The 27,357-nt window shown below is 37.3% G+C and overlaps 1 protein-coding gene across 1 annotated transcript in view; it reads left to right on the top strand.

The window, feature by feature from the left end:
* eIF2Bbeta (eukaryotic translation initiation factor 2B subunit beta) overlaps positions 1 to 27,357 on the top strand; it is a 199,645-nt gene that overhangs the window by 128,245 nt on the left and 44,043 nt on the right. Inside the window, exons 9-10 of the mRNA XM_090370568.1 lie at positions 6,567 to 6,700; positions 15,104 to 15,164. Coding sequence (XP_090226694.1) covers positions 6,567 to 6,700; positions 15,104 to 15,164 — 195 coding nt within the window. The remainder of the gene's footprint in view (positions 1 to 6,566; positions 6,701 to 15,103; positions 15,165 to 27,357) is intronic.

Raw genomic sequence — 27,357 nt, 5'->3', positions numbered from 1 at the left:
GCCATTTCTTTTAAACACAAAGGCGAATCATGCATAAGCCAATTCGGTTCGTGTTATATTATAAGATATCATTACCGTATTTATAAATAATGAATGATCGAATTTGTGTAGTGTAAACACGTGTTATACGAGGATTGACTGTATACGGCTCGACCGATGCGATCCATTTCTCTCATGAAAACGATGTAATTTCCGACAAAAGTTGAGCACGAATTTGAACGCACACATATAAATAAGACAGTTGGAATACAAATTCATGTATATGTGTCCCGCTCATGCGTAGCAAAGTTGAATTTTGTTCATCTTTCGCTCTCATTCTCTGCCGTCGCACCGTATATCGATAACATATGAAGAATGACCTTGAAGATAGTGGGCGGCAGTGTTGCCAAACAAAAAAATCAAGAACCATGTAACTCAGAGTTCGCGTAAGTCGGGGTATTACTGTATATATCATACATATTGGGTTTGCCCAGCTCCTTGACATAACATGGACTTGACAATGCCCCTCCCCCCCCACATACACACTACTTGGACTCTCTCCAGTTACTCTCTGGCAGCGAGATTATACACTAGCTGATCCAGAAGCCTCCTAGAGCATTACCAATAGGTTCGGTCCGGTGTACTATCTAGTGGCCGGCATGTGAACACATTTTAGAGCTGTACCCTCGAAATATAAGGAAAATTGGATCTCGCCAGGATGTCCATCATAACCTCAAACGACATCAATCATACTGTGTAATGGAAGGGATGGGGTGTGGTTGCCAGAGTTTTGCTCTTGAGACTAAACATGGGTTCAACCACTTCAAGTCTCCAATAAGCAAGTAATGGTATTGCCTGGTAATGCAGAGGGGGTGGCATTCTCCATGTGGTGTGGGTGCCACACCTCAACTCCCTGCTTACGTTGGTTCACACCTGGGTGGTCACCTCCATTATATTAGGTGCTTGAACATGGGGGTTATACCCAGGGTTACCAACAGTCCCACTATCGTAAAGGTGCAAGTGGAGGATTTGGCTGTCACAGACTGATTGGAGTTCACCGAAATTAGGTCCACTTGACTTGAGTATCACCCAAACATTGGTTCCAGCAGTGTTTTTGACTTTCGGGTATCAAGCCTGGCTTGTGAACACAACAAATGTAGCTGTGATTTGCAAGAGAACTGCTATTAACAGTTCTGCTCTAAGCACTGTGAACTCTTAAGTTCCTGCTGCTTTGAGCTTTTTGTTTTGCTTCTCTTACTCCTTAATAGTTCCTTTTATTAAGATATCATTACTGTGTGCCACAGTGAAACCTATGAAATAGGTTTCACTGTGGCACACTATAACTTTAGTAGCTGATATACCATGAAACCTAAAGCAAACAATCAGGTTTGACTAAATTATTAGCATTAGCATTAGTAGAGGCATATGATGCAAGAAAGCAAGCTTATTCAGCATCAGCCAAAAAAAAAAAAAAAACAACCACTACTCCCATTTCACCCCTCCGTTCGTTCGAAATACCTGTCCAGCTGAGCCTTAAATTTATTTAGGCTATCAACTTCAACAACAAGCGATGGGAGTCTATTCCACAAACCAACTGCCCGCTGGCTAAAGGCAAATTTCCGCACATCTATCCGACATCCGTCCTTCCTCAATTTGAATTTATGCCCTCTCAGGTGATTATTCCGAGCAAGAGGAAGAATCCCATCGGCATTGAGCATGCTCAAGCCATTCAAAGCCTTATACACCTCTATCAGATCACCTCGCCGATGCCTAGTCTCCAGGCTCTGTAATTTGCAAAACTTAAGCCTTTCTTCGTAAGAGCAACCCTTTGTTCCATTCACTAATCTTGTTGCCCTTCTCTGTACTCGTTCGAGCAGCTCTACATCCTTCTTGAAATGAGGCCTCCAGACCTGTATACAGTACTCAAGGTGTGGCCTGACCAATGCCTTATACAAGGGAATAATCACATCCTTATCCCTGCTAGAAAAATTCCTGTATATCATTGACAAGACACCATGAGCTACTCTTGCAACTCGTCTGCACTGCTCAGAGAACTTCATATCTGCCTGCACAATTACCCCCAGGTCCTTTTCATTCTCAACCACTGTCAGCGTAGTACCACAGAGTTGATACGTTGATCTGGGTTACTGTTTCCCATATGTAGTACTTTACATTTGTCAATGTTAAACTTCATTTGCCACCTCTCAGCCCATCTGCTCAACCTTTCCAGATCCTGTTGCAGCAGCATAGTATCAGTAGTGTCCTTAACAACCCTTCCAACCTTGGTATCGTCTGCAAACTTGGACATTAAGCCTGATACACCATCATCAGTATCATTTATAAATACAGAAAACAACAATGGACCCAACACTGAACCCTGAGGAACTCCACTAATAACATTAGTCCACGTTGAGCAGAGTCCATTGATTACCACTCTCTGTCTTCTGCCACTCAACCATCCCCTTATCCATAGCAGCAATTTGCCTCCAATGCCACACTGCTCCAATTTGTGCAGCAGTCTTCCATGTGCAACAGTATCAAAAGCCTTTCTAAGATCCAAATATATAATATCAAAGTTATTCCCTGCATCCAGTTCTTTTGTGACTACATCATAGTATCCAATCAAATTGGTCAGGCAAGACCTGCCCTTAACAAAACCATGCTGCGTCTGAGCTATAACTGAATTCTTGTCCAGATGATCCTGCAGTGCTTCTTTAACCAGTGCCTCCATTAATTTTCCTGGAACCGAAGTTAAACTAACAGGTCTATAATTACTTGTGTCAGCCTTTGATCCTCCTTTGTGAATTGGGGTTACATTTGCACATCTCCAGTCCATGGGTACCTCCCCTGAGTCCAAAGAAGCTCCATAATTATGGCTAGGGGTTTGCTTACTTCCTTTGCTGCCTCCTTTAATATAACTGGATAGATCCCATCCACCCCTGGTGCCTTTTTTATGTTATCCTCAGCAATTTCTCCTCCACTTTCCTCTCAGTTATTAGAAAATAATCTAGCTCACTGCCAATGTTTACTTCACCTACGACATTCCCCTTCCTGAATAACTCCTCATGTGTGAATGTAGATGCAAAATACTCATTTAGATTGTTAGCCACCTGAGCAGGATCCTCAACTGTTGAACCATCAACATCCAGTGGACCAATCTGATTCATCCCTTTCCTTCTTGAGTTTAAATAGGTAAAGAACTCTTTTCTGTTTTTCTTTGCGTCCTTTGCCAAGGACTTCTCATAATCTGCCTTTGCCTGCCTAATCTCCTTTGTGACTTGGTTACAGACCAACTTATATCTATCATAGGCTTCCATGTCACCCATTAATTTGTATGTATCCCATGCATTTTTCTTCTCTGCCCTATGTCTCATTAGTTCATCTGACAACCATTTAGGCCTGAACCTTGAACAATATTTCTTGGTTGGTATGTAAAGCCTGGTAGCTTCCAAGATTAGTTCCTTGAATGCTTCCCATTTTGAATTTGCTGTTGGTAACATCAGTTGGTGCCACTGTATAGAATTTAAATACTGTCTCAGACCATCATAGTCGCCTTTACGAAAGCAAAAACCCTTCCCTTTGCCTCTGATGGTAGTTACCTCCTTGAGTAAATCCCACTTCAGCACACTGTGATCACTGCCACCCAGTGGTTCCTTTATCTGCAGATTCCTAATGCATGAAGAATCACTACTGATAATCAGATCAAGAGTATTACTCCCTCTAGTTGCCTCCCGAACATGCTGGTGTAGAAAACAATCATCCAATAAATCCACAAAAGCCCTGCTAGTGTGTGAGTGACCAACCCACAAATTCCAGTCAATATCTGGGAAATTAAAATCCCCCATTATAAGACTCTCTGATTTACTGGCCCATTCTATTTCCCTGTACAGTATCTTATTATACTCATCAGAGTCATTAGGCCTATAGCACACTCCTACTCTCAATTTTGATTTACCTATGTGTATGTCACACCAAACTGACTCGACACTGCCCTGTCCATCAATGTCGACTGGCTTCACTTCCTTGGATTTTATGTGTTTTTTAACTAATAGCATAACCCCTCCTCCCCTCCTGTCCTGTCTATCCTTTCTATACACATTGTACTCCCCAAATTCCAGTTCTGCATTCCTTATATCTGTGTGACACCACGTCTCTGATATCCCAACAATATCTGCCTTTGATGTTTTGAGCAATACCTCAAATTCATCAAATTTATTTACTAAACTCCTAGCATTGGTGTACACGCAAGTATACCTGCACTTGTTTCTATTCTTAGCTACCCTAACACAACCCATGTGTTTACTTGTATCACAATGACTTCCAGCAGTCTCTGAAATATCCTGCATCTTGTTTTTCAGGCTTCTGCTCATTCCAATAGAAGCAGTGCAAGAATCTCTTTCACCTCTGCCAGTGGCTACTGTTAATCCATTAGTCTTTGTCTCCCCCCAAGCTAGCAGTTTTCCGACCCACCTAACACTGCCTCGATAGCATCAGCAATATTCTTGCACCCTTTCTATTTAAGTGTATCCCATCCCTGTAGAAGCAATCTCTCCTGTTAACAAGTACATTCCAGGCTGAAAAAAATTCTACCCCTTGAGCCTTGCACAATCTTTCCAGGGCCGAATTGATCGACAAGGCTCTCATCATATACTCCCTCCTATCGTGTCTGGGCAGAATTGCAGACACTTTCAAATTTAACCCTACTTCACGGCTTTTTTTCAACAGTGACCTGTACTTGTTAAGTAATTCCGCTGGTCTCCTACTTTAATGTCATTAGTGCCAACGTGTACAACTAATCACCTTTTGTGCCCTTAAAAGATGATATCTGCTCTACAACGTCATCAACCCTTGCCCCTGGCAGACATACCCTGGTCCTGTTCCACCTATCCTTTTTACAAAGCATGTTCCCCGTTTCCCTGACAATAGAGTCAACAACAACTACTAGTTCCTGTAGGACCAGCGCATTCTGCCTTGGGGGCTGCCTCTGTGTTGCAAGATGACCAAGTGCAAGCTCTGGCGTTGATGTGGGCAGCTGAGAGCTTGATGGGCCCCTCAATTTATTTCCTTCGAGGGCATCCACCCTGTCCTTCAAGGTCTCATATAGGCCCATAACAACGCCGAGTTGCCGCCTAATTTCCTTGCACTCCTTGCATCGTGCACACACAAAGACATCCCCCATGGCAGTATCATGTCCCGTACCCGATTGCTCCGCAAACATCAAGCAAACAGTGCATCTTAAAAGGCTGTGATTCAGAGGGCAACTGCCCCCCTCAGTTCTCCCCTGAGTCACAGCACTCCCATTAGCTTGAGCCTTTTGCTTTGCTGCTCTGGTCAGAGTCATGATTTCGATTTAAATGTCAGTAAAATTACAATTTCAGAACAAAATTAAAACCTTAAACTTGTATCTTAACACAGCTATAACGCTATATTTATTTTTCAGTATCGAGTGTTATCTACGAGTTCCCTTTATATAACTTCCGTATCAAGTATGTATTAATTATTTGTTACGTTTGTACTCTAAGTCGTTATATATATATAGTTAAAAGAACAATTTAATTGACAATGAAGTTTAACAAGATTAATAGATCTACTGATTAATTGACAATATTATATTATGCACTATACTATATAAAGCTAATGCTATCGAATTCCGGATATGCTGTATCGCGTTTCAGTAACGAGTGTTACCTACGAAGTCCCTTTATATAACTTCCGTATCAAGTTATGTAGTAATTATTTATTTTTACTAATTATTTATGTTCCGTAACCTAAGTGGTTATATGTATAGTTAAAAGTACAATTTAATTGCCAATGAAGTTCGACAAGATTAATAGATTTACTGATTAATTTTCACGTAACAATGGCGGCTGTTTATGAACGGTAAACACGTGTATTTGATACCCTTTCCGATACTAAGTAATACCTACAAATCTCTGTCTAAGTTACTTTAACTTTAAGTACCGTAAATAGGAATATAAAGCTACTCTAGAAATAAGTTAATATGTCAATTTAAACTAATAAAGCAGAAAATAAATCAGAAAAAACTTCTCTGTTCCAGTAGCGGCAGAAAGGCACGTCCGCACAGGGACGTGCCTTTTTTATTATTATTATTATTATTGTTAGCTATATGGTGCAAGGAAGCCTGAGACTTATGTTGCACCAGCCAAAAAAAAAAAAAAAAATCCCAAGTTACCCTGTGAGAAAGAGAGCGAGAAAAGTAGAAGGGAATCACCAAGAAAGAGAAGAATGATAGATATCCAGCTCAGGACCCTGGGTGTGCCAAGCCCATACTCACCGAATTGTTGTCCTTCTTGTCAGTAGGAAAACTTGAACCTTTGAGATATGTTACATAATTGTTTATTGAGCATTGTGAAGTGCCTTTCAGATAAACAACCATACAACCAACTGGGGAACAAAAATTGATATACACAGATTTATCTGAAGTGGCTGATAGTATTCTCTCAAAATGTGATAAATACATTGCTAAAATTAAATTTTATCTCACATCTTATTGAATAGCTTTCAGATGTAATATGCATTTTCAGTACAGTGTTTATATGTTTCAAATAGGTGTTTGTTTATTTTAGGGTCAACAGCTTTCCAGGAGTCTTTCTCAGGCTGGAATAGAAACAACACTTATACCAGATTCTGCAATATTTGCTGTTATGTCTCATGTAAATAAAGTAGTCATTGGAACTCATACTGTACTGGCAGATGGAGGGTATGTTTTAAACTTAAATTTGTTTAATACACACACACACACACACACACACACACACATATATATATGTATATGTGTGTGTGAATATATTTATATATTGAAAATAAAATTTAAATTAAATTAATAATGAATAAAATACGAAAGGGTAGTAAGACAGTTTATTTCATATTCTTATTTAACTCTGCTCGCCATTGGCAGTTTGCCATCACTTTGTGCTGCTCTATTTTTATTTCTCACTACATATGTTCCACTGTTAATTCAGTTCTATTGTATTATTGGTGTGCTGATTAGTTTCTCAGTTTGTTGATGCACTGATTTGTCCAACAAAATGCAGTGATTCCACAGCCCTTGTTGTAAGGGCTGTGGAATCCCCTGTAACAGTGAGTTGCAATCCCTTTTAATAATGAGTTGCTTATTTGGTTATACTTTGAATAATTAACACTTCCCCAATAGAGAAGCCTATTGTTACTTATTCTCAATATATTCTTCTCAGTGTACCCAGACAGCTGTTTCAGGGCTATTTGGCCCTTCATCTCTCAGTGGATAGGTATCCTGATGGTATAACAGCTGATGACCCAGTTGTGAAATTAAGCCCACAGTATGAGAGATGCCAAATGTTTAGTAGTTTAATACTTAATAAAAATTCAGGGCAAAAGCCTTAGACTGCAGAAAATTTACAGACATATAAGTTAGTGCAAATGCAACATGTCTATGCACACTAAATCAACCAAAGTTATTATAGTGGCATCATTTTATTACATCTCATATTGTGAATGCTCTGAAATTTTCATGGTGCCATATATTATAAACTCTCTCTCTCTAATTGGTAGACACAGTTTATAAGTTGCACTCCTTTGTATCTTATAATAATATAACAGATGGGCACATACTACAAAATAGTAGTGTTAGTAGTGGCATGTGATGCAAGAAAGCAAGTGTATGAGAAAAAAAAAAAAAAAAAAAAATCACACCATTCCCTCCAAATGCCTGTCCAGTTCCTCCTTAAATTTATTTAACCTATCAACTTCCACAACGACAGATGGGAGTTTGTTCCAGCAATTAACCACCCGCTGGCTAAAGGCCAATTTCCGCACATCTATTCTACATCTGTCTTTTCTTAATTTGAATTTATGCCCCCTTAGGTTCGTAATCTGAATAAGTTGAAGGGTCCCATCAGAATTCAGTGTGCTCAATCCATTCAAGGCCTTATACACCTCAATCAGATCACCGCGCTGGTGCCTGGTCTCCAGCCTGCAATTTGCAAAACTTAAGCCTCTCTTGGTAAGAGGATCCCTTCATTCCCCTCATTAATCTTGTTGCTCTTCTCTGTACACGCTCAAGCAAATCTACATCCTTCCTAAAATGAGTCTGCATTGCTCAGAAAACTACATATCTGACTGCAAATTTAAGACATTATGTACATATTGAAGTTTTCTACAGATAATTTGTTTTAAACTACCTTTAAAGCGTAGAGCTTTTTAGCCACACATGAAAAATATAGCATACATACCAATGAAAGGGTTAAAGACTAACTCATTAAATTCTGACTTGTTAAATATAAACCGGATTCTCCATTGAGACTTTTTAAATAATACATGATTTATAATTGTAGATTCAAAACCCAAGGCTAATATTATGAACATGTATTCAAGAATGGTTTAGATAATATATAATAGATTATCTCAGTTCATGCTTAGCATTTTAACAATTCTTCTTAGTAGCATTGAGTATGAGAAGAATATTTAGCCAGGTGAGAAAAACAAAAACTGAGTTCAGATCTTCTCTTTCTGGTGAATCTTTAGAATTTCTCATGATGGCCAAGTCTAAACAGAGGTGCTGTTGTAAATAAAACTTTGACTTGGCATTTCTGAAGATAGCAGAGTGTGAAACAGTATCTTTCTTGAAACAAGTCATAATTGGCTGATGTATAACAGACAGTCCAAATGGGAATTCATTTACAGAAAAATCCTAGATATGCTAATGTTTGAAAGCATACTGTGTTGGTAGTCTTATAGCTGTCTTTTAATATAAAGCTTTTTACTAGTTAAACATTGGCAGTGATTGTGGTGTCATCTAACAGACAATCCAAATAGAAATCAGTGGTTGAAAAAATTCTTGGTGCTGATGTTTTAAAGTATATTCTACTGATGAATTGTATGCTGTGGCTGTATAAAAAAAAAAAAAAGGTAAACTGCAGCCATTATCAACCCACTGCAGGATGGAAGCCTCCTCAACAATTTATGCTGAGGGACATGGACCATAATCTACCACGCTGGTCCAGTGCGGGTTGGCAGATCGACCGTATTTAGCAGTCAGGGGCTTGAACCCCAGTCTACTCAAAGAGCATGTGCTACTGCACTCCTGCTCCTGACCACTCGGCTACGGAGGCCTTTAATATGGGTATGTCTTCAGTAAAATGTAATTTCAAGTCCCAAATCTGCATCGCCTGCTTTTTCCAGAGATCTTTAGCTGCTCAACCTGCTGGCTGAAGGCACTCTTCCACATATTTACACTGCAACCATCCTTCCTCAGTTTGAATTTATGCCTCATCATGTGTGTAGTCTGAGCAAGAGGAGAATACTATCAGCAGAAGAATACCATCTTATTCAATCCATTCAAAACCTTAAACACCCCAATCAGATCACCTCGCAGGTGCCTAGTCATCAGATGCTGCAATTTGCAGAACTGAAGCCTTCCTTGATAAGAGCACCCTTTTGTTTCTCCTCAAGAGTATTCTTCTAGCCATATTCTTCTCTGTATTCTCCATATTCTCCAACAGATTTACATCCTACCTAAGATGCTGCCTAACCATTGCCTTTTTCAATGTGATTATCACCTCCTTATCCCTGCTAGCAAAATTGCTATACAGCAGGCCCCCGTTATAACGCGGTTTGCTTTACGCTGATTCGCTATAACGCTGTTCTTATATTATAACCCGTATCTGACTATAACGCTGTCACAGATCACTATAACGCTCTTTTACAGATTACATTTTTGACAAATTTAACGAAATCGTTTCATTTGATGGAGTCGATAGCTTGAAAATGAATAGCAAAACAGCATTAAAACGTTTCCCACGCCGACTTGAGGAATTTTCCCACGCTCAGTGAAATTTTCTCGCACGCTAATTTAATTGCAGTACAGTGACTTGTTACGTAGTTCCGAGATCAACATTTTAAAAAATGATCGAATATATTGCTTGTAATATTTGGGTTATATGCATTTATCCGAAGTCTAGTCATCACTCAGTACAGTATTAGACATTGTGCGTAACGGAAAGTTTACTTGAGCATTGTATCATAATTAATTCAACCAACGCAGTTATATTTTCGAAGAGCTAATAATGACCGACAGGAATGAAAAAGCAACAACGTCTGGGTGCAGTACGAAGACTATAAATGTAAGAAAAAGGCTGAATTTGAAAATTAAATTAGACGTTTTGAAGCGAATCGATTCCGGTCAACGACAAGCGGATGTGTGCCATAATTTAGGACTTGCAAGTTTAACTGTAAGAACAATTATAAAAAATAATTTTATCAGCGGCAAAGATAGCTGTTCCACTGCAAGAAACTAGGACGGCTATTAGGATTGAAATGGAAAGACTAATTTTATTGAAGATAATATTCCAATGCAGAAGTCAGTTAAGTTAAATATTAAAAAAAAAAAAAAAGAGAGAGAGAGAGAAAGATTAGCCAATATGATGATCTGAAGAAAACTCACATAAAAAAAAAAAAAATGTGGAACCATTTAAAACTGGTAAGGGCTGGTAGAATATATTTAAAACCCAGGGAGAAGCCGCTAGTGCAGATCAAGGAGACGAAACTTTCAAAAAAGAACTTGTTAAAATTATTGAAGAGGGGTATTATGTGTTATATTTCTCAACAAGTTTTTAACATAGATGAAGTGGGACTTTTGTGGAAACGAATGCCTAAAAGAAGTTTCATATTGAAAGAACAAAAAATATGCCATATTTCAAAGCGGCGAAAGATCAGTTGACTTTATTGTTGGGTGGTAACGCTGCGGGCCATTTAAAATTAATACCCCTTTTAGTTTATTTGGAAGAGGGCCATAGTTCAACTCAAAATCCACACATTTTCCATGATTAAATTCATCCATTAAATTAAATCAATTAAATTCATTATTTTAATTGGAATTTTAAGTTTACTTTTGATACGCAAGTAGTTACCACATAATTATACGTATGTAATGCAGAATATTTTATATGTGCAAATATTTGAATATTAAATATTTTGACCGACATTTGTGCATCTTTTCATTACCGTTTATTGTTGATTAGGAAATATCCTATGGCACCGACCGCAGCTCACAAATACATATGTTACCTTATGGGAAAGTGGCGCTCACTTAGCGCGGATTCACTTAGCGCTCTGTTTTTCCGGAACGAATGATCAGCGTTAAGCGGGGGTCACCTGTATATCATTGACAAAAACCTTATGAGCTTGATTGGCAGCTTGTTTACACTGCTCAGAGAACTTCATATCTGACTGTGCAATTACCCCATTTCTTGTTCATTTTCCACTCGTTAACTTGGGATTACTATTACCTTTGCATTTGTCAATGTTAAACTTCAATTGTTATTACACAGCCAACCTTCCTAATTTTTTCTATATCTTTTTGTAATAGTATACCTTGATTACTGCCATTAACCACCCTGCCAATCTTTGTATCATCTGCAAACTTGGACATTAAGCCCAATTTACCTTCATCAATATCACTAATAAATATAGAAAACAACGATGGGCCAGCACCGAACATTCGGGACTCTCTACTAATAACATTAGTCCACAAAGAGCAGTGTTCATTGATAATCACTCTTTCTTCTCCCATTCTTCAATCTCTTTATCCATAATGATAACTTATTTTTAATGCCACACTGTTCCATTTTACAACAGCAGTCTTTTATGTGTAACAATATCAAAAGCTTTCCTGAAATCCAAGCATATGTTATCAGAATTAATTTTTGCATCCAGTTTCTTTTTTACTACATCATAGTATCCATTCAGGTTGGTCTGACAAGATTACCCTTCAACAAATCCAAGTTGTGACTGCAATATAATTGCATTTCTGTGTAGATAACTCTGCATTACTTCTTTAACTAGTGACTCCATTATTTTCCCTGGAGTTGAAGTTAAGCTAGCAGGTCTGTAATTGCTTGTTAGCTTTTGGTCCCCCTTTGTGAATTGAGGATACATGTGCACCAGTGCACATATATATTCACCTTTGGATTCAAGGTGAACTATGATTATCCAGAGTATTTCTGTCTCATTGCCTCTCTGGCATGCTGGTGTAAGGAAACCCCTGGTGCCATCAGACAACTAACACACTGTATTTGTCTATATAGTTTTTCGTTATACTCAGCACAATCATTAATAGGCCTATAATGCACTCCTACTCTCATATTTGTTTTCTCGGTGTTTCTTTCACACCAAACTGACTCAACATTGCACTGGCCACCCATGTTGACTGGATGCACTTCCTTAGATTTTATGGTTCTTGACTAAGAGTATACCTCTCCCCTCCTATCCTGTCTGTCCTTTCTGTACACATTGTACTCCACATACTGAAATTCCGCATCCCTTATGTTGGAGCAGCACATCTTCGATATCCCTTCAGACTCATCAGATATATTTATTATACTCCTAGCATTTGCAAGTATACATGTATATGCAAGTATACTTTGCACATCTAACACCCCATGTTATTTGCATGTTCCATGAGGACTCACAGCAGGCCTTGGAATCCCTTATACCTTGCTTCTCAAGCTGCTGTATGTCCCAGTAATAAAATAATATCCTTTGTAATCAAAAAATAATGCTAGCGTAACTTTACCTAAATTTAGTGCTGTCGACCTGAATTTTTTTTTTTTTGTTTGTGTTATTATTCTTAATTAAGACTCATTCAGAGGATTTACATTTTGTCTGTGAATGATAGATAGTACCATGTTTAATCACATCACTATTGATTTTAGAATGTTTGTAACCCTGGATCTCATGCTCACAAATTTTGATTAATTCTTTTGAAAGTACAGCTCCTATTTATATGAGATCTGCTGTTGAAAACTTTGGAACAGTGAAATTGCATAATCTTTTCATGTTTAAAATATTAGGTATGAAGGTTTTTTCCAACTACCATATGATATTTCAATTTGAGAGACTGCCTTCAATTCTTGTTTGATAATTGGCAGAAATAATGCTTTTGGCTTGGAAGACAAGTTCACCATTTGTTGACATGCCTTGCAGTATCTTTCAGTGAGTTTTCTACAGTCTTAGGTCAATTTCTTCAATAAAAAGTAAAATTTATTTTATAGATTTCTGATGATCTATAAAGTTGGTCATTCTAAAAAATGACTATACAAACTTAATTACTATCAGTAGATAAAATTACATATGCACATGCATAATTTATGTACTATAAAAAATTCTAGACATTGCAGGTCAAAATAAAGGTTTTCTTTATCTGAATAGTTGAACTGAAAACACTTCACATGTGTAAAGTTTTTAGAATCTGTTTATTGTTTATAAAGTGTATAAATTGCGTTTTGTGCATGCTTTCCCCTCTGCTTCAATGATTGTAGGTTTGTTATACTGTCTCAAAACACACCAAAAAGATTAAATTAATGAATTATTTCTTTTGTGACTTATTCTAATTTGTTATTTTGACCTTTTGGTGTTTTTTGTGTCAGTGTGGCAACAAGATTACAATCAGTGAAGAAGCAGAGGGAGAAAACATCTGCAAAATATAAATAAATAAATAAATCTTTATTGTGAAGTAAAGTTACAACACAATATCCCATCCTGGCGACGAGCGCCAGGGATTCACATATAGCACTTAGAGAAAAGGGTTACAAAAAAAAAAGGCTACAAAAAGACAGATTACAAATGCAAAAGAAATACAAATACAGCATAAAAACACAGAGCTAAACACAAATACAGAAAACAAATACAACTTGGAATTATATCAGGATTCAAGGCTTTGATAAAGTTGTCTCTGTCCTTGTTACTTATTATGCTGTCGATGTTTGTGTCCACACGGTGAGGGCAGCGAGCATCTGCTTGGGAAGAAATCTCTCAGTGAGTACAAGCCTGTTGTGGTGAGCCACAAGTGCTGGTACCAACCTTAGACTTGCTGTGGGATCCTCCAAGAGCAAGCGTTTCAAATATTTGGAGATGATACCTGGCCTGTGATAAGTTTGGCTGTGAAGACCAGCTTCTTTTCCACGATCAGGAACTTCATCCTTGGGATGGCTCGGAATATATGATTTCTAGGCTCTTCCTGCGTGATAATGCTCCCAGTAACAAGGCTCGAGTAACCATGGAGACAATCTACAATTTAAGTTAAGAATCATCAAACCCTTTAGGTATGGACCCTTCAGATTACTGCCTGTACCAAAAAAAAAAAAAAAAAAAAGTCAAAAGGATGATATTTTGGTTTAAATGATTATGTTATTCATGGGGATGCAGACAGAGTGGCTTGTCTGTCTTAGAGGACCAAGACAGTGAGCGCTGCTTAACGAATCTAGAAAAGATCAGGGAGCATTGCATCAGTTGTTTGGCCCTTAGAGGGGACTGTTAAATAAAAGTTCATTCACAAACAAATTTTTCCTCATTTTCCTGTAATAGCCAGAAACTTTTAAATATCTTTCACACACGCATATGGCAAAATGTTTATTAAATAATGATTTAAGTTGTATAAGAAATCTTATTAAGTTGAAATGCTTTTGCACAAAAAAAAATTTCTTTTGATCAGGACCTAAAAACTTTACTAAATATATGTAGAAGAGTGTTTAGCATCTGAATGATAGTAATTGCTGTATATTTCAGATAGCAGAAGCTTAACAGATAAAAGGTCTTCACCCCGTGCTCGAGGTCTGAATAAATTTGTGTGAATATTTTATTTTTCTTTTCAGTTCAAAATATGTAGCAGGCACTTTGTATTCTTCTGCTACAGTGGTTTTAACTTGTTAACAGGCGTCAACAACAACAAAAAATTAAAATATACAAACCCATGCAACATAACTACTTCCCCACCAGTGAGGTGTCAAAATCATGGCAAACATTTTAAATAAATAGCAATATGCTTCTCTGTTGAAGCAGTTTTTTTATTTAAAGCTTGTAATTCAATACCAAGGCAACTCATGATGAAGTATCCAAACAATATGAGATCGATGCTATAAACATACTGAAGCTGTGCCCAATGTTATATATAAACTGAAGCCTGTACAATAAGTTTTATAACCCCCATACCATGCAGCCCTTTACCCTACATTTTTTGAACTATAGTTTTTTTTTTTATTTTTTGAATTTCTGTTTTTAATTCTAGACATTTGAGGTATGTTATATTATAAATGCATATATTTAAATTTTACTTGTTTTATTTCTGTAGATTAAAAGCCACATGTGGAAGTCACACTGTTGCTTTAGCAGCAAAGCGTTATTCTATACCAGTGAGTATATTGTTAATTATTTCTTGATCACTGACTTTAAAGGATATACATATGACTAGTACTTGTTACTGGTATGATATATTTGTTTCAAGCCAGAGATCTCATCCTTTTAGTTTTTGCAGCCTCATGATTTTAATGTAATTATAAAATTTGATCTATTTTAGTGATCCAAGAATTTTTAAACTTAATACATGTATCATCACTAGAAAATAATTATCAGCAGCTATACACTACACATCACTTGACTGTGGGAAATATGAGATGTGAAAATTATCATATTAGTATCTTCACCTAAGTGTCAAAACTAAGCCAACAAATGATGAATGTTTATCACAGTCACTGGTTTGAAACACATATCCCTTAATTAGAATTTAAAAACGCTTGTTTTTTGCTGCATGCTTAGTCAAGTCTTAATGTATTGACTGAAAGCTTTAGACCTTGGCAAGAGAAATTAAAACACATGCAAAATAAAGGATTAAAAATGTTAATTAAGGTTTGAATTATATAAAAAATTTTACAAAATAAAATTTTAAAATTTTATTTTGTAAAAATAAAATTTTATTTTATTTTTACAAAATATTCCATCCCATTGTTCAACATCTTGATGTTGAACAATGGGATGGAATGATGGACCATTCTGCTAGAACTTTTGCTAGCAGAATAGTCCATGATTCTTTGAAATATGCTCTGTGAAGTTATTTGTTTTATTTAGACTGATATTTTTACCAAACCTATTGTATTTTTTATATATCCAAATAATTTGTTGCTTAGAAATGGAACTTTTTTTGCTCCAATCTCCCTTAATAAGTTTTTCATTTGTAATGCCCATGTCAGTTGTAATTTTTGATGTGAAAACATCTATGGCAGCACTAGAGTAAAATCGATTGGTAACAAAATCTTGTAATGGAAATGACGCAAATTACATCACTTCCTATTAGGTGGCTGTTAGATTTTAAATGACGCTAACGATGCTAGCTCAGTCACTAACGTTGATTCGGTAGGGTAAGCAGTTGATTCAGTAGAGTAAGTTCATACTAAGATACGGAAATGATTTCACTTCCCGAAGGCCACTAACTCAGCCACTAACATTAATTCGGTAGAGTAAGTAACTGGTAGTAATATTATGCAAGAATAAAAGCTTCGAGGCCACCCTCCAAAAATTTTCTTGTGTCGAAAAGGAACGAGTTCAAAAACATGGAGAACGAGAAAAATTCAAACTTTAATAAAATCTGCAGATCGTATTAAAATAGTAGCTTCAAAACCACTGAAGAAGCTTCCCATGTCAACAAAAGAATGAGTTAAAAAACATAGAGAATGAAAAAAAATGCAGAGTTCAATAAAATCTGCTTCTCAAGATTTTGATCAGCATCAACCTTCATCGACTTCTCATCAAGAAGCTGGACCATCGACATCACAAAAACTTCCTGAAGATTTGAGTTCAAATGAATTACTTGAGGATTTTCAATTGATTCCTGAACCAGCTAGACAGAGTATACCGCAACACTCAGCTTCGATTGCATCACCCAAAAAGAAAGAAAATCATATTTCAGCTCCCTCAGCCTATGCAAGAATAAAAGCTTCAAATTCACCAAAGAAGCTTCCTATGTCTACAAAAGAACAAGTTCAAAAACATAGAGAACAAAAAAATGCAGAGTTTAATAAAATCAATTCAAAAGAGAAGATCAACAAGCTGGTAGTGTAGCAGTTTATCATAAGAGAGAAAATCATACTAGTGTTGTTATTTCTCGTATGGAAGTGATTTATTGACAAACTATTGGCAAATCCATGACTGTTAGACCTGTTGGAGACATTTGTACAGCTGAATGCCTTCTTCCTGACGGTCAAATGATATTGTTGGTAGTCATTTACATTTCATCTAACTAAAAGATCGAACACATCGTTGAATTCATCCATTTCATTTTACTTCCTTACATGATTGCTATGACAATTTTCTCACAAGAAATGCGACCAAATACCAATAATACTTAGTTGAGATTTCTATGTTAATTTTTCAAATACTCAATCCAAACCTTTGGCTGATTTCTTATAAAATAAATTTGAACTTATGTTAAATACTTCTATAGCTGTATCGACTACTAATCATGGAACTATAACTGATGCTGTGTTACAAAGATATTTGCACTCTTTATAATTCAAGTGTACATATCATATTTTAGCTATCACTAACCCATTGCAAGAAATTAGCTGTTTAACCTGAATTGCAACCTCAAATTCATGAAACTGTTGAAAAAAAATAAATGCTTTAAAATGTTAAACACGTTTGGAATCTTTTCATACTAAACCCCTTTAACCTCGTCCAAGCCAAGGATGTTTTCACACAAAATAAAACATCTTTCGTGCATACAGGGTACACACAGTAAGTTTTTTTTTTTTTTTTTTTCCTTCTTAATTTTTCCCTCATTGGTATCACGACAGTTTTGTTTGTTTGTTATTTGGTTTTTAGGAGCATTAGCAACTAAGGCCATATTGCTCCGGGATATGCGGTGGTCATTCCCTGACCTTTCCGCATCCTCCGTATTTGGTGGTGACGGGCTCGAACCCAGGTCTAATCAAGAAGCGTGTGCTATGCACTGCTGCTCCTTCCCACCTGGCTACGGAGGCGCCACAGTGTTGTCATCTTTTTGAAGATGCATAATCATGACAACTCCCATATTTCCCCATGTATAAGATGCACCTTAATTTTGGGGCCTGAAATTTGAAAAAAAAAAATGTATTACATAAAGTTATTGAACTCAAGTTTTATTCACCATAAAATTCATACAACTCATCACTATCAAAACTCCTATCCATTAGCTTGTCCTCATCTGTGTCTGATGACGAATCACTGTCTTCATATATTGCCTCGTCCTCAGTTCCATCTGTGGCATTTGAAATGCCACACTTCTTAAATGACTTGACAACGATCTTAATCTTGATATTATCCCAGTATCTTTTCACCCAGGTACAAACTTCTCCTATAGTTGGTTTCTTCACTCTTCCTGCTGGTGTCAAATTGTCCCCAGAAGACTTCATCCATTGGTTCCATTCCTCTCCTGGCAGCTTTGAAGGGTTTGTTAATGCTGACATCAAGTGGTTGGAGCTGGAATGTCAAGCCTCCAGGTATGACGGCAAGTTTTGTTTTTTGCTCTGCAACAATCTTCTTTGTATTTTTTGTTATGTGTGCCCTGAACTGATCAAGCACCAATAGGGCAGGTTTGCGTAAGAGCCCACCTGGTCTACTGCTCCAAACTTTCTCAAACCAGATCTTCATCCAATCCTGATCCATCCAACCCTTGTCATGAACGTGGACAATCACTCCTCGAGGAATGTCTTCTTTTGGCATTGTTTTGCGTTTGAAAATCAGCATAGGAGGCAGCTTGGTTCCGTTGGCACAACAAGCTAGAACAACTGTATAATGGCTCTTTTCATGTCCACTTGTCTTCACAGTTACAGTTTTCACCCCTTTCTTATCAACAGTTCTGTTACTTGGGATATCAAATTGAAGGGGGACTTTGTCCATATTTGCAATCTGTCCCAACTCAAACTGATGTGTCTTCCGACATTGAATGACAAAACGATGAAATTCAAGGACCTTCTGCTTATAGCTTTCAGGCATCTTTTGGGCAAGTCTGGTGCGTGTGTGCATGCTTAGTCCATTCCGTTTTGTGAACCTGAAGCACCAATTGTGTCCTCCTTTGAAATCAGTACCTTCTTTTTCATCAGCAATTCTTCTTGCCTCATGCTGAACCATCTTTGTGGACACGGGAATTCCAGTTGCCCTTTGCTCTTCAATCCATATCTTCAATTCCCTCTCTAAATCAGGCCATTTTGCTGACCTGCCTCTAATGGCCTTCTTCTGCCGTGGCGTTTTCAGTAGGGTTTCTTCTTCCCGTAGCCAGTCTCGGATTGTTTTCTCAGTTGGAGGAGGACCAAACTTACGTTCAGCAGCACGATTTCCATTCACTTTTGCAAACTGGATCACTTTTAACTTGAATTCAGCACTGTACTCAAATCTTTTCTGAGCCATTTCTAGGCAGAACGTGGCAAAACGTAACCTAATATACCGGTAACAAGTGCGAAACAATGAGCGCAAAGACAACAAGTGCAAAAAAGCGGGAAATGCAAGTAAAAAAAAATCTACAACCACTGTATAAGACGCACCCAGTTTTTAGACCCCAAATTTTCTGAAAAAAGTTGCGTCTTATACATGGGGAAATATGGTATTTCATCATATAAAAAATTTCCAAGTGATATGTGACTTTCTAATTTTGATTGGACCTTTTTTATATGCAAAGGTTGTAAATTCTTCATATTCACTATTGGAGCTGCTTCTCTTTCCATATGTGTTATAGCTCTGTTTCATGGAAAATCTTTTTTCAGCACACCATGCTTGTTAGCAAAAACAAAGTGATAGACACGGAACACTCAAATTTTTGCTAACAGCATAAGAGGATACTTAGCTTTTGACTTTATTTCCTCTATGCAGAGGAAATAAAGTCCTCTTGGGTCAATGTTTAAAAAATTCCAAGCAGCATATGACTTTCTAATTTCATTCAGAGCTTATTTTACATATGAAAGTTAGATGATATAACCAAGTTGTCACTGTGTCACATGCAGTTTCTGCTTGCCAGTGACATATGGAGATGTCTAGCTAGCTTTTACTTTTGTTCCTTTGTATGGGAGGCTCTCTCTCTCTCTCTCTCTCTCTCTCTGTCTCTGTCTGTCTGTCTGTCTGTCTGTCTGTCTGTGTGAAGGTAGTCCCAAGCCAGACTGTGGCAACCTTGCCCTATTTATGTGAAAGTACTGTACCCAGTAAAGCCAATCAGTGAAATGGTGAATGTGTCTGCATATTGTGGTGTTGGGTTTTGTTCTTTATGTTAAGTGATCAGCCTCTTAGCTCAGTGTAGCAAGAGCAAAAATATACACCTCACTGGGTTTTGTCCCTGCCCCATCGAGGCAAACTATCTACTATCTTCGTTTTAAGTATTTTATTAATAGAAGAATCCCACCCTATCTCCCATGTGACAGGTCATCAAAAAAAACACAACAGATATCATTGTCCACACTCCCCCTGACTCGGGGCCATGTAAAAGTGAAGAAAGGAAAGTGGAAATGGATATCCACCCAGAAAAAGAGAACAGCGTACCTCATTCTGTTGTAATTATTTAAATTAATAAATAAATAAACATTCTTTATTGTATATAAAGGACAATATACACTTCGCAGCCAGGGGTTTAAAGTTAGCAAAAGTGGTTGATTTGGTTTTTAATGGCTCATTGATTAGCAAAAGCATTCATGGCTTCTACATTGCAGCAAGTTTTTAAAAAGGCCTCCTTGAACACTGATATACCATCAACATCTTTGTATTTACATTTACTGTTACATTTTGTATTTACTGTTGAATACACTCAGAATTACCAGGAGAATATTCAGGTGGCTTTTGTTTGGGAGTGTTCTGGGCTGTTCACAAAAATTTCTATGCTATGAGTGAGACCATATTTCATCCCAAACGTCAGCCATGTTTTGATGGTGGTTGACATGATAACAGTGTCAAGAGGACTGGTGGCCTGAGAGTATGCATGTCTTAATGAATTTTTTTTTTGTTGTTTATTATTATTTTTTTTTCTCAAATTTTTATTAGGTGGCAGATGACTCTTATCAACTGGTACAATACCACCACTTTACTAATTGGAGGCTTGAAGTGGTGGAACCCATGTTTAGTCTCCTGAGCTACGTTCCGGTCAACTTTTCCCCATTTCTTCCATCATGCATTATGACTGATGACTTTTGAGGTTATGATGAACATCGTGGCGAGATCCAATCTTCCTTACATTTCAAGGGTACAGCTCTGAAATGGTGTTTGCAAGCCGGCTGCTAGTTAGTACACTGGACTGAACCTATTGGTAACTCTCTAGGAGGCTTCCAGATCAACTAGTGTATAATCTTGCTACCTCTACTTTGCCAGATAGTGACTGGAGGGAGTCTGAGTAGTGTGTATGCAGGGGGCATTGTCGAGGTCACGTTATGCCAAGGATCAGGCTATATTCTTACCATGTATACGCCATATCCAAAAATTACAGCATGTCTCCCCACTTTTTTCTTACTATTGAATACACCGTGAATTGTCAAATTAATAGAGCAAGCTTATCTGCGAAAAGTTCTAAACCTCCCAAGTAGTTCGTAGTTCATTTCACAAATATACGTGGTCTCAATTCTAATCACAACAATGTCCATTTCCACTTGCAGTCTGCCAAACCCCATGTACTTTTTCTGACAGAATCTCAGTTATCAGTTGATTCAACTACTGCTCATCTCGGTTGCCCAAATTATTCGCTGTATGATTCCTTTCGCCTCAAAGGTGGTACTTGTGTATGACATGGAATGTTCGTTCCGATATTCCCTGTCAGAGACTTGGTAATTTCGAACCTCCTCTTTTTGATCTTCTCTGGCTTAAAATCTCTCATCTCATTGTGTCATCTGTTGTCTCTACTGATCTCCCAACTCCACTAATCACTTGGAGCTCTTTGACTTCCTCTCTTTGCAACTTGACTTTCTCCAGTCTAACTTTCCTAACAGTTAGGTAATTTTTCTTGGTGATTTTAATGTTCACAACTCCAGCTGGTTTCCCTTTTCTGGTCACACCGACCCAGCTGGTCGAGATGCTGAGGCTTTTGCAATTACTAATGACTTGCACAAATTGTTCATTTACCTACAAGAATACTGGTCAATTATAACTATACAGCCAACACATTTGATCTTTTTCTCACAAACATCCCTTCTAAGTACACGGTTGAAGTGAGAGGTCCTTTAGCACCTCAGATCACAACTTGGTGATCTCTCTTCTACAATGGAGCCTTTATCTCATGGCTATTCCCAACCTCGTATTGTTTGGCATTACAAGAATGCAAAATGAGATGACCTTTGAGACTTCTTTTCTTCTTTACCTTGGTCAGATTACTGTTTCAAAACTTCTGATGTCAACGTTTGCTCAGATCGTGTCAGTGAAATTATTCTTGCAGGAATGGAATCCTTTATCCCACACTCCACTTTAAAATCTTGTCCTTTATGTAAACCTTGGTTTTCCAATAAAAGTGCTAAGGCTGTTCAAGAGAAGAAAGTTGCATATCGTAATTGGCTTGTTTCCAATTCTTCAGTTTCATTTTCGGCCTACACCAAAGCTTGCAACCACTTTTTCTTACTATTGAATACACCATGAATTGTCAAACTAATAGAGTAAGTAAAGCAGTTATTAATCAGTCCAAACTAGATTTTGAACAGGCTAAGAGTAGAAAACTTGCTTCTTGCCTAATAGTAGCCGAGCATTCTGGTCTCTTGCCAAAGCTATTGGCCGCAAATTTTGCCCATCTCTGCTCCCACCTCTGTCCAAACCAGATGGTTCTGTTGTCACTTCAGCCAAGGATAAAGCTGACATGCCAGCATCCCATTTTTCTTCCAACTCATGTGTTATCTTAGTGAAACACCTTCCACCATTCCCAATACGCTCCATTCAATGCCTCCTGTGGTCTTCTGTCAAAAGGATGTCAGAATTATTTTGACGAATCTTGATGCTAAGAAAGCTCCAGGTCCTGATGGTATTTCTCCACTTGTTCTCAAAATCTGCACACCTGAACTTGCTCCTGTTCTTTGCTGCCTTTTTTCACTTTCTTATTGCAAAGGTGTTTTTCCTTCTGCTTGGAAATTTGCTCATATCCAGCCAGTTCCTAAAATTAGTGACAAATCCCTTACATCCAATTATCATCCCATTGCAATTACTTATACTCTTTCTAAAGTAATGGAGAAATCAATTAACCGCCAACTCTTAAACTACCTAGAAACCTTCCGTCTGATCAACGAACGCCACTATGGATTCTGTCAGTGTCGATCCGCTGGTGATATTCTGGCTTATGTTACCCATTTATGGATAAATTCAATGGAAAAGTTGGGTGAAACACAAGCAGTTCCTCTTGACATCTCAAAGGCTTTCGATCGTTTTTGGAATAAAGGTTGTTCCCACATCTGGGGCAGTGCCCCCACAAGCTTCCATCTTATGGTTTGCCAACTGTTTTTTGTAATTGGTTATCCAGTTTTCTCTCTGATTGCTCACTGAGGGTGATGTTAGATGGCTCTCTGTCTTCTAAATTGAGATATAATGCTGGTGTTCCCCAAGGTTTCCCCCACTCTTTTCCTCTTGTATATTAATGACCTTCCATTGACTTGAAATCCTATCCATAGTTTTGCTGATGATAGCACATTGCATTCCACTTTCCATTTTGAGAAACCTTGCCTTGCTCAGTCAACTTCAACTTCTCGAATATCTGCTACCAATTCCTTAAATGCCGATCTCCAGGTAATTCTCCAGTGGGGCAAAGACAACTTAGTTGATTTCAATCCTTCTAAAACTCAGTGTTGTCTTATATCTCGCAAAAAGGATTCTTCTGCTCCTATGCTTATTTTTGGTGACACTCCAATTTCTAGGCAAAATGATATATCTCTTTTGGGGGATTACCCTGACTTCTAATCTCTCTTGGCACAAGCACATTACAAATATTGCTTCCTCTGCATCTAAAAAAACTGGGTTTTTATTTGTAATGTACAAATATTGCTTCCTCTGCAGCTAAAAAAACTGGGTTTTTTGTTTTGCTCTCAGCATTACTTTTCTTCCAAACAGCTATTCGCTCTGTAAAATCGCAAATTCGCCCTACCGTGGAATGTTGTTCCCACATCTGGGGTGGTGCCCCCAAAACCTCTCTCGGGCTTATAGATTCCATTCAGAAGAGAGCAGTTAGGTTAATTAATGACTCCTATCTAACAGTCTCTCTCCACTCGCTGTTGACATAGACGTACTGTTTCTGGTGTGTGCTTTTTCTACAGATACTTCCATGGGCACTGTTCTTCTGAATTGTCTTCTATAATTCCCGCTCTCTCTTTGAAAACAGTCCGAACACATGCCACCAGCAGCCAACATCTATTTACTGTCCAACTTCAAACTCACAGAACCAACTTTTCATCTTCCTCGTTTATTCATTCAACTGCCGTTTTCTGGAACCTTCCTTCATACGTATTTTCTGAAAATTACAGTCTACAGAAGTTCAAGTCCACTGTCAACAAATATCTTTTTCATCTTCTCAATGTCCAACCCAAGCATGGTATTAAGTACTATAGGTTCCAGTACCTCTCGTGTTTTGGTTTAAAAAAAAAAAAAAAAAAAAAATTAAATTTCTGAACAAACTGTAAATGGCAGTTTTTTGTCACTAAAATTTCCTAAACAGTGTAAAAAAAACTCAGCATCATATTTTTGAAGTTTAGGCCCTTCAGAATTTTGGGATTCTGAATACAAGGACCCATACTGAAAAACATTATAACTTGAATAACAAATTAACATTTTTGTTTCAAATGAAGTAACAATACTACAGAAATATGAAATGTTTCAACATGTTTGCAGTGATTTTATACAATGCAGAGCTTTTGCTGATTGCTAATGTAGTGGATTATCATGCAAAAAAAAAAACTGTATAAAAATAAAAGGATGCCGAATCCTTATCTTTATTACAGGCATTGATTGTTCAGATTTTTTTGAGATATAGTAGTTTTCTGCATAGATGTGAAAAATGGACTTTATGCCAAAGATTACTGCATGTTATTATTTTTTCCTGGAGGAACTGCATCACAGCAGGGCCTAAAAATTAAATCTGGAAATTTATGTTTAACCATGAAAAAGGATAAGGGACATTATAAACAAAAATAGGATAGAAAATATGTAATTATCATATGGTTATTAATATAGTAGAATACTTATTTTAAACAAAATTATACCTATTGCTCCCACCACCTGCAACAACTTTACTTCCCTCCTCTCGTGATGTGACCCAAGTATTTTACCTTCCATCTTTTCATGATGTTCATTTGCCAGTTATGTCCTATAATTTGTAATATTTGTTCATTTGTCATCCGCTTCATCCAGGGGATGATGTGGGTGTATAGAGCATATTTCTATACACCCACATCTTGAAGGACTCCACTCTCTTCACTGCTGAAGCCCTGAGTGTCCAAGTTTGAACTCCATATAGAAGTAGTGGCACACATATTACCTTACAAACTTCGTGTGTGTTGCCAGTGCAAGGTTTTTCCCCAAAACCAGTGATTTGTCTTTCATGAATCCTGATCTTGCAATCTCAATTCTGATCTTAATCTCTTCATCAGGGTCTAAATTCTCATTCAGCCAGCAGCCGAGGTATTTGAATCTTTTTACTCATTCAATACTCTTGCCATTTAAAACAAGATTTGTCTCCCGTCAACTCCAGTCTTACTGACGATCGTTAATTTTGTTTTTTGTGTGTTGATGTGCAAGCCCTGATCTTCACATGCTTTATTTACTCATTCTAACATTAATGCTCTGTTGTCAGCATAAAAAATGTTATTTATTATGTGGCCGTTTATTTTTATGCCTTTTTCCACAGCTCCCATAGCTTCCCTGAAAATATATTCGGAATATATGTTGAACAGTAGTGGTGAGAGTATACAGCCTTGCCTAACCCCTCTACTGATCTCAGTCTCCTGCATCTCAGTGTCTCCTGTTTCCAATAGAGATTCTTGATAATACATCTTTACTATGAAGTCCAATCTGTTGTAGCATATTGATGAGACTCTCATGTTATACCCAGTCAAAAGCTTTTTTAAAATCAATGAAACATATACACATCTTGCCCTAAGTCTCTGCATCTCTGTAGTAACACTTGCATGCAGAAAAGAGCATCTCTAGTTCCGTTGCGGAAGCCAAATTGCATGTCGCCGATCATGTATTCACATTTCACAAATATGCGGTTTTGAGTCACATATGCACAAGTACATACATTTCTGTGTCTGGATTTAATCATATATACCCATGGTAATAAAAACACTTACGAAACTCCTTTATCCATTACACTACTGGTTTAGTTGTTAGCATTCTTATAATATCCTGATTTACAATATCAGTCATTTGCACAAATTCATCAATTACTTAATTTCATATTTAGAAATTACTCATTAAATTTGGATTAATATCATAATGTTGATTCTTGGTTAAGACTTCTCAAATGAAACCAAATTTGTCAATATCAGGAACAAACAAATATTCAAGAGTGGTTTTGATAGTGTATAATAGATTGAGAGTGATGCACCCATCGTTTTAATGTAAATAATGATAAAATACTTGATATGGTATTATATGTTGAACATTGAAACAAACGAAAGTAGTGGGGATGGTGAATTAAGTGAAATAAGTATTTCTTATGTAAGTTCTTAATGACATAATATAGGAACTGGTAAATGATTTAAGAATTAATTCATTTCACACAACATTGGAAACAAACTGGAAAATTGCAGTTGTAAGTAGTGGTTACTTTATTATTATTTATATGCAGTACAGTAATACCCCGAAGTTACGCGATAGGTGGGTCCGACGAAAATCGCGTAAGTCGAATTCGCGTAAGTCGAGGTACAACTTTGCATATAAATACATATAAATTTTGCTTAATTGGGACCAAGGACTAACAAAAACACTAGTTTAGAAGAAAAATATTAATAAAATTGCAGTTCTTTATACATATTAATACAAAATATGTATTAAAAAAACAAATGACTTACGTTAAAAAGTTATTTCGATGTCGATGGCTTCATAAAATCTAACAAATTCGTCTGACGACACAGCGCGTTCTTTTTTTCACGCAGAATTTCTTCGTAGCAAGCTAATAATTTTTTTATTCCTTGCTTTGTAGCTATAACGCGTTCTTCGTTGGAGTCTATGTTTTCTAAAATTTTTAAGCCCTTCTCAATTTTCAACCTGTCAAGTTTGCAGTTGTCATGTGCTTTCGCCATTGCTTCATTTAGGCCTGTAGCACGTGCAATATCACGTGGTCTTTCATTTCGCTCAAAGCGTTTCACAATTTCATATTTTTTCTCTTTCGACAGAGGCGGACTGGCCATAAGCCTTACCGGGGCCAGTGTAACCCCGGTGGGCCAGTGTGATTTTGGCCATAAACCATAGTACGAGGCCACTATAAATTTTCCCGGGTAAGAATTTTTGACTCAGTCCGCCTCTGTTTATCAATAATTGCTTTTCTTTTTCTCTCTGAATCTGCAGTGTCTTCACCAGGACGCTTCCTTTTCACACCTTTTAATTAAGTATTTTACTCATTTTTAGGGAATAAAGCGC

This window comes from Mastigoproctus giganteus, chromosome 3 (genome assembly GCF_048544385.1).
Source record: "Mastigoproctus giganteus isolate SK-2022 chromosome 3, ASM4854438v1, whole genome shotgun sequence".
NCBI lineage: Eukaryota > Metazoa > Arthropoda > Arachnida > Uropygi > Thelyphonidae > Mastigoproctus > Mastigoproctus giganteus.
The sequence above is the reverse complement of the archived record's forward strand: the minus strand, read 5'-3'. Positions and strand labels throughout refer to the sequence as shown.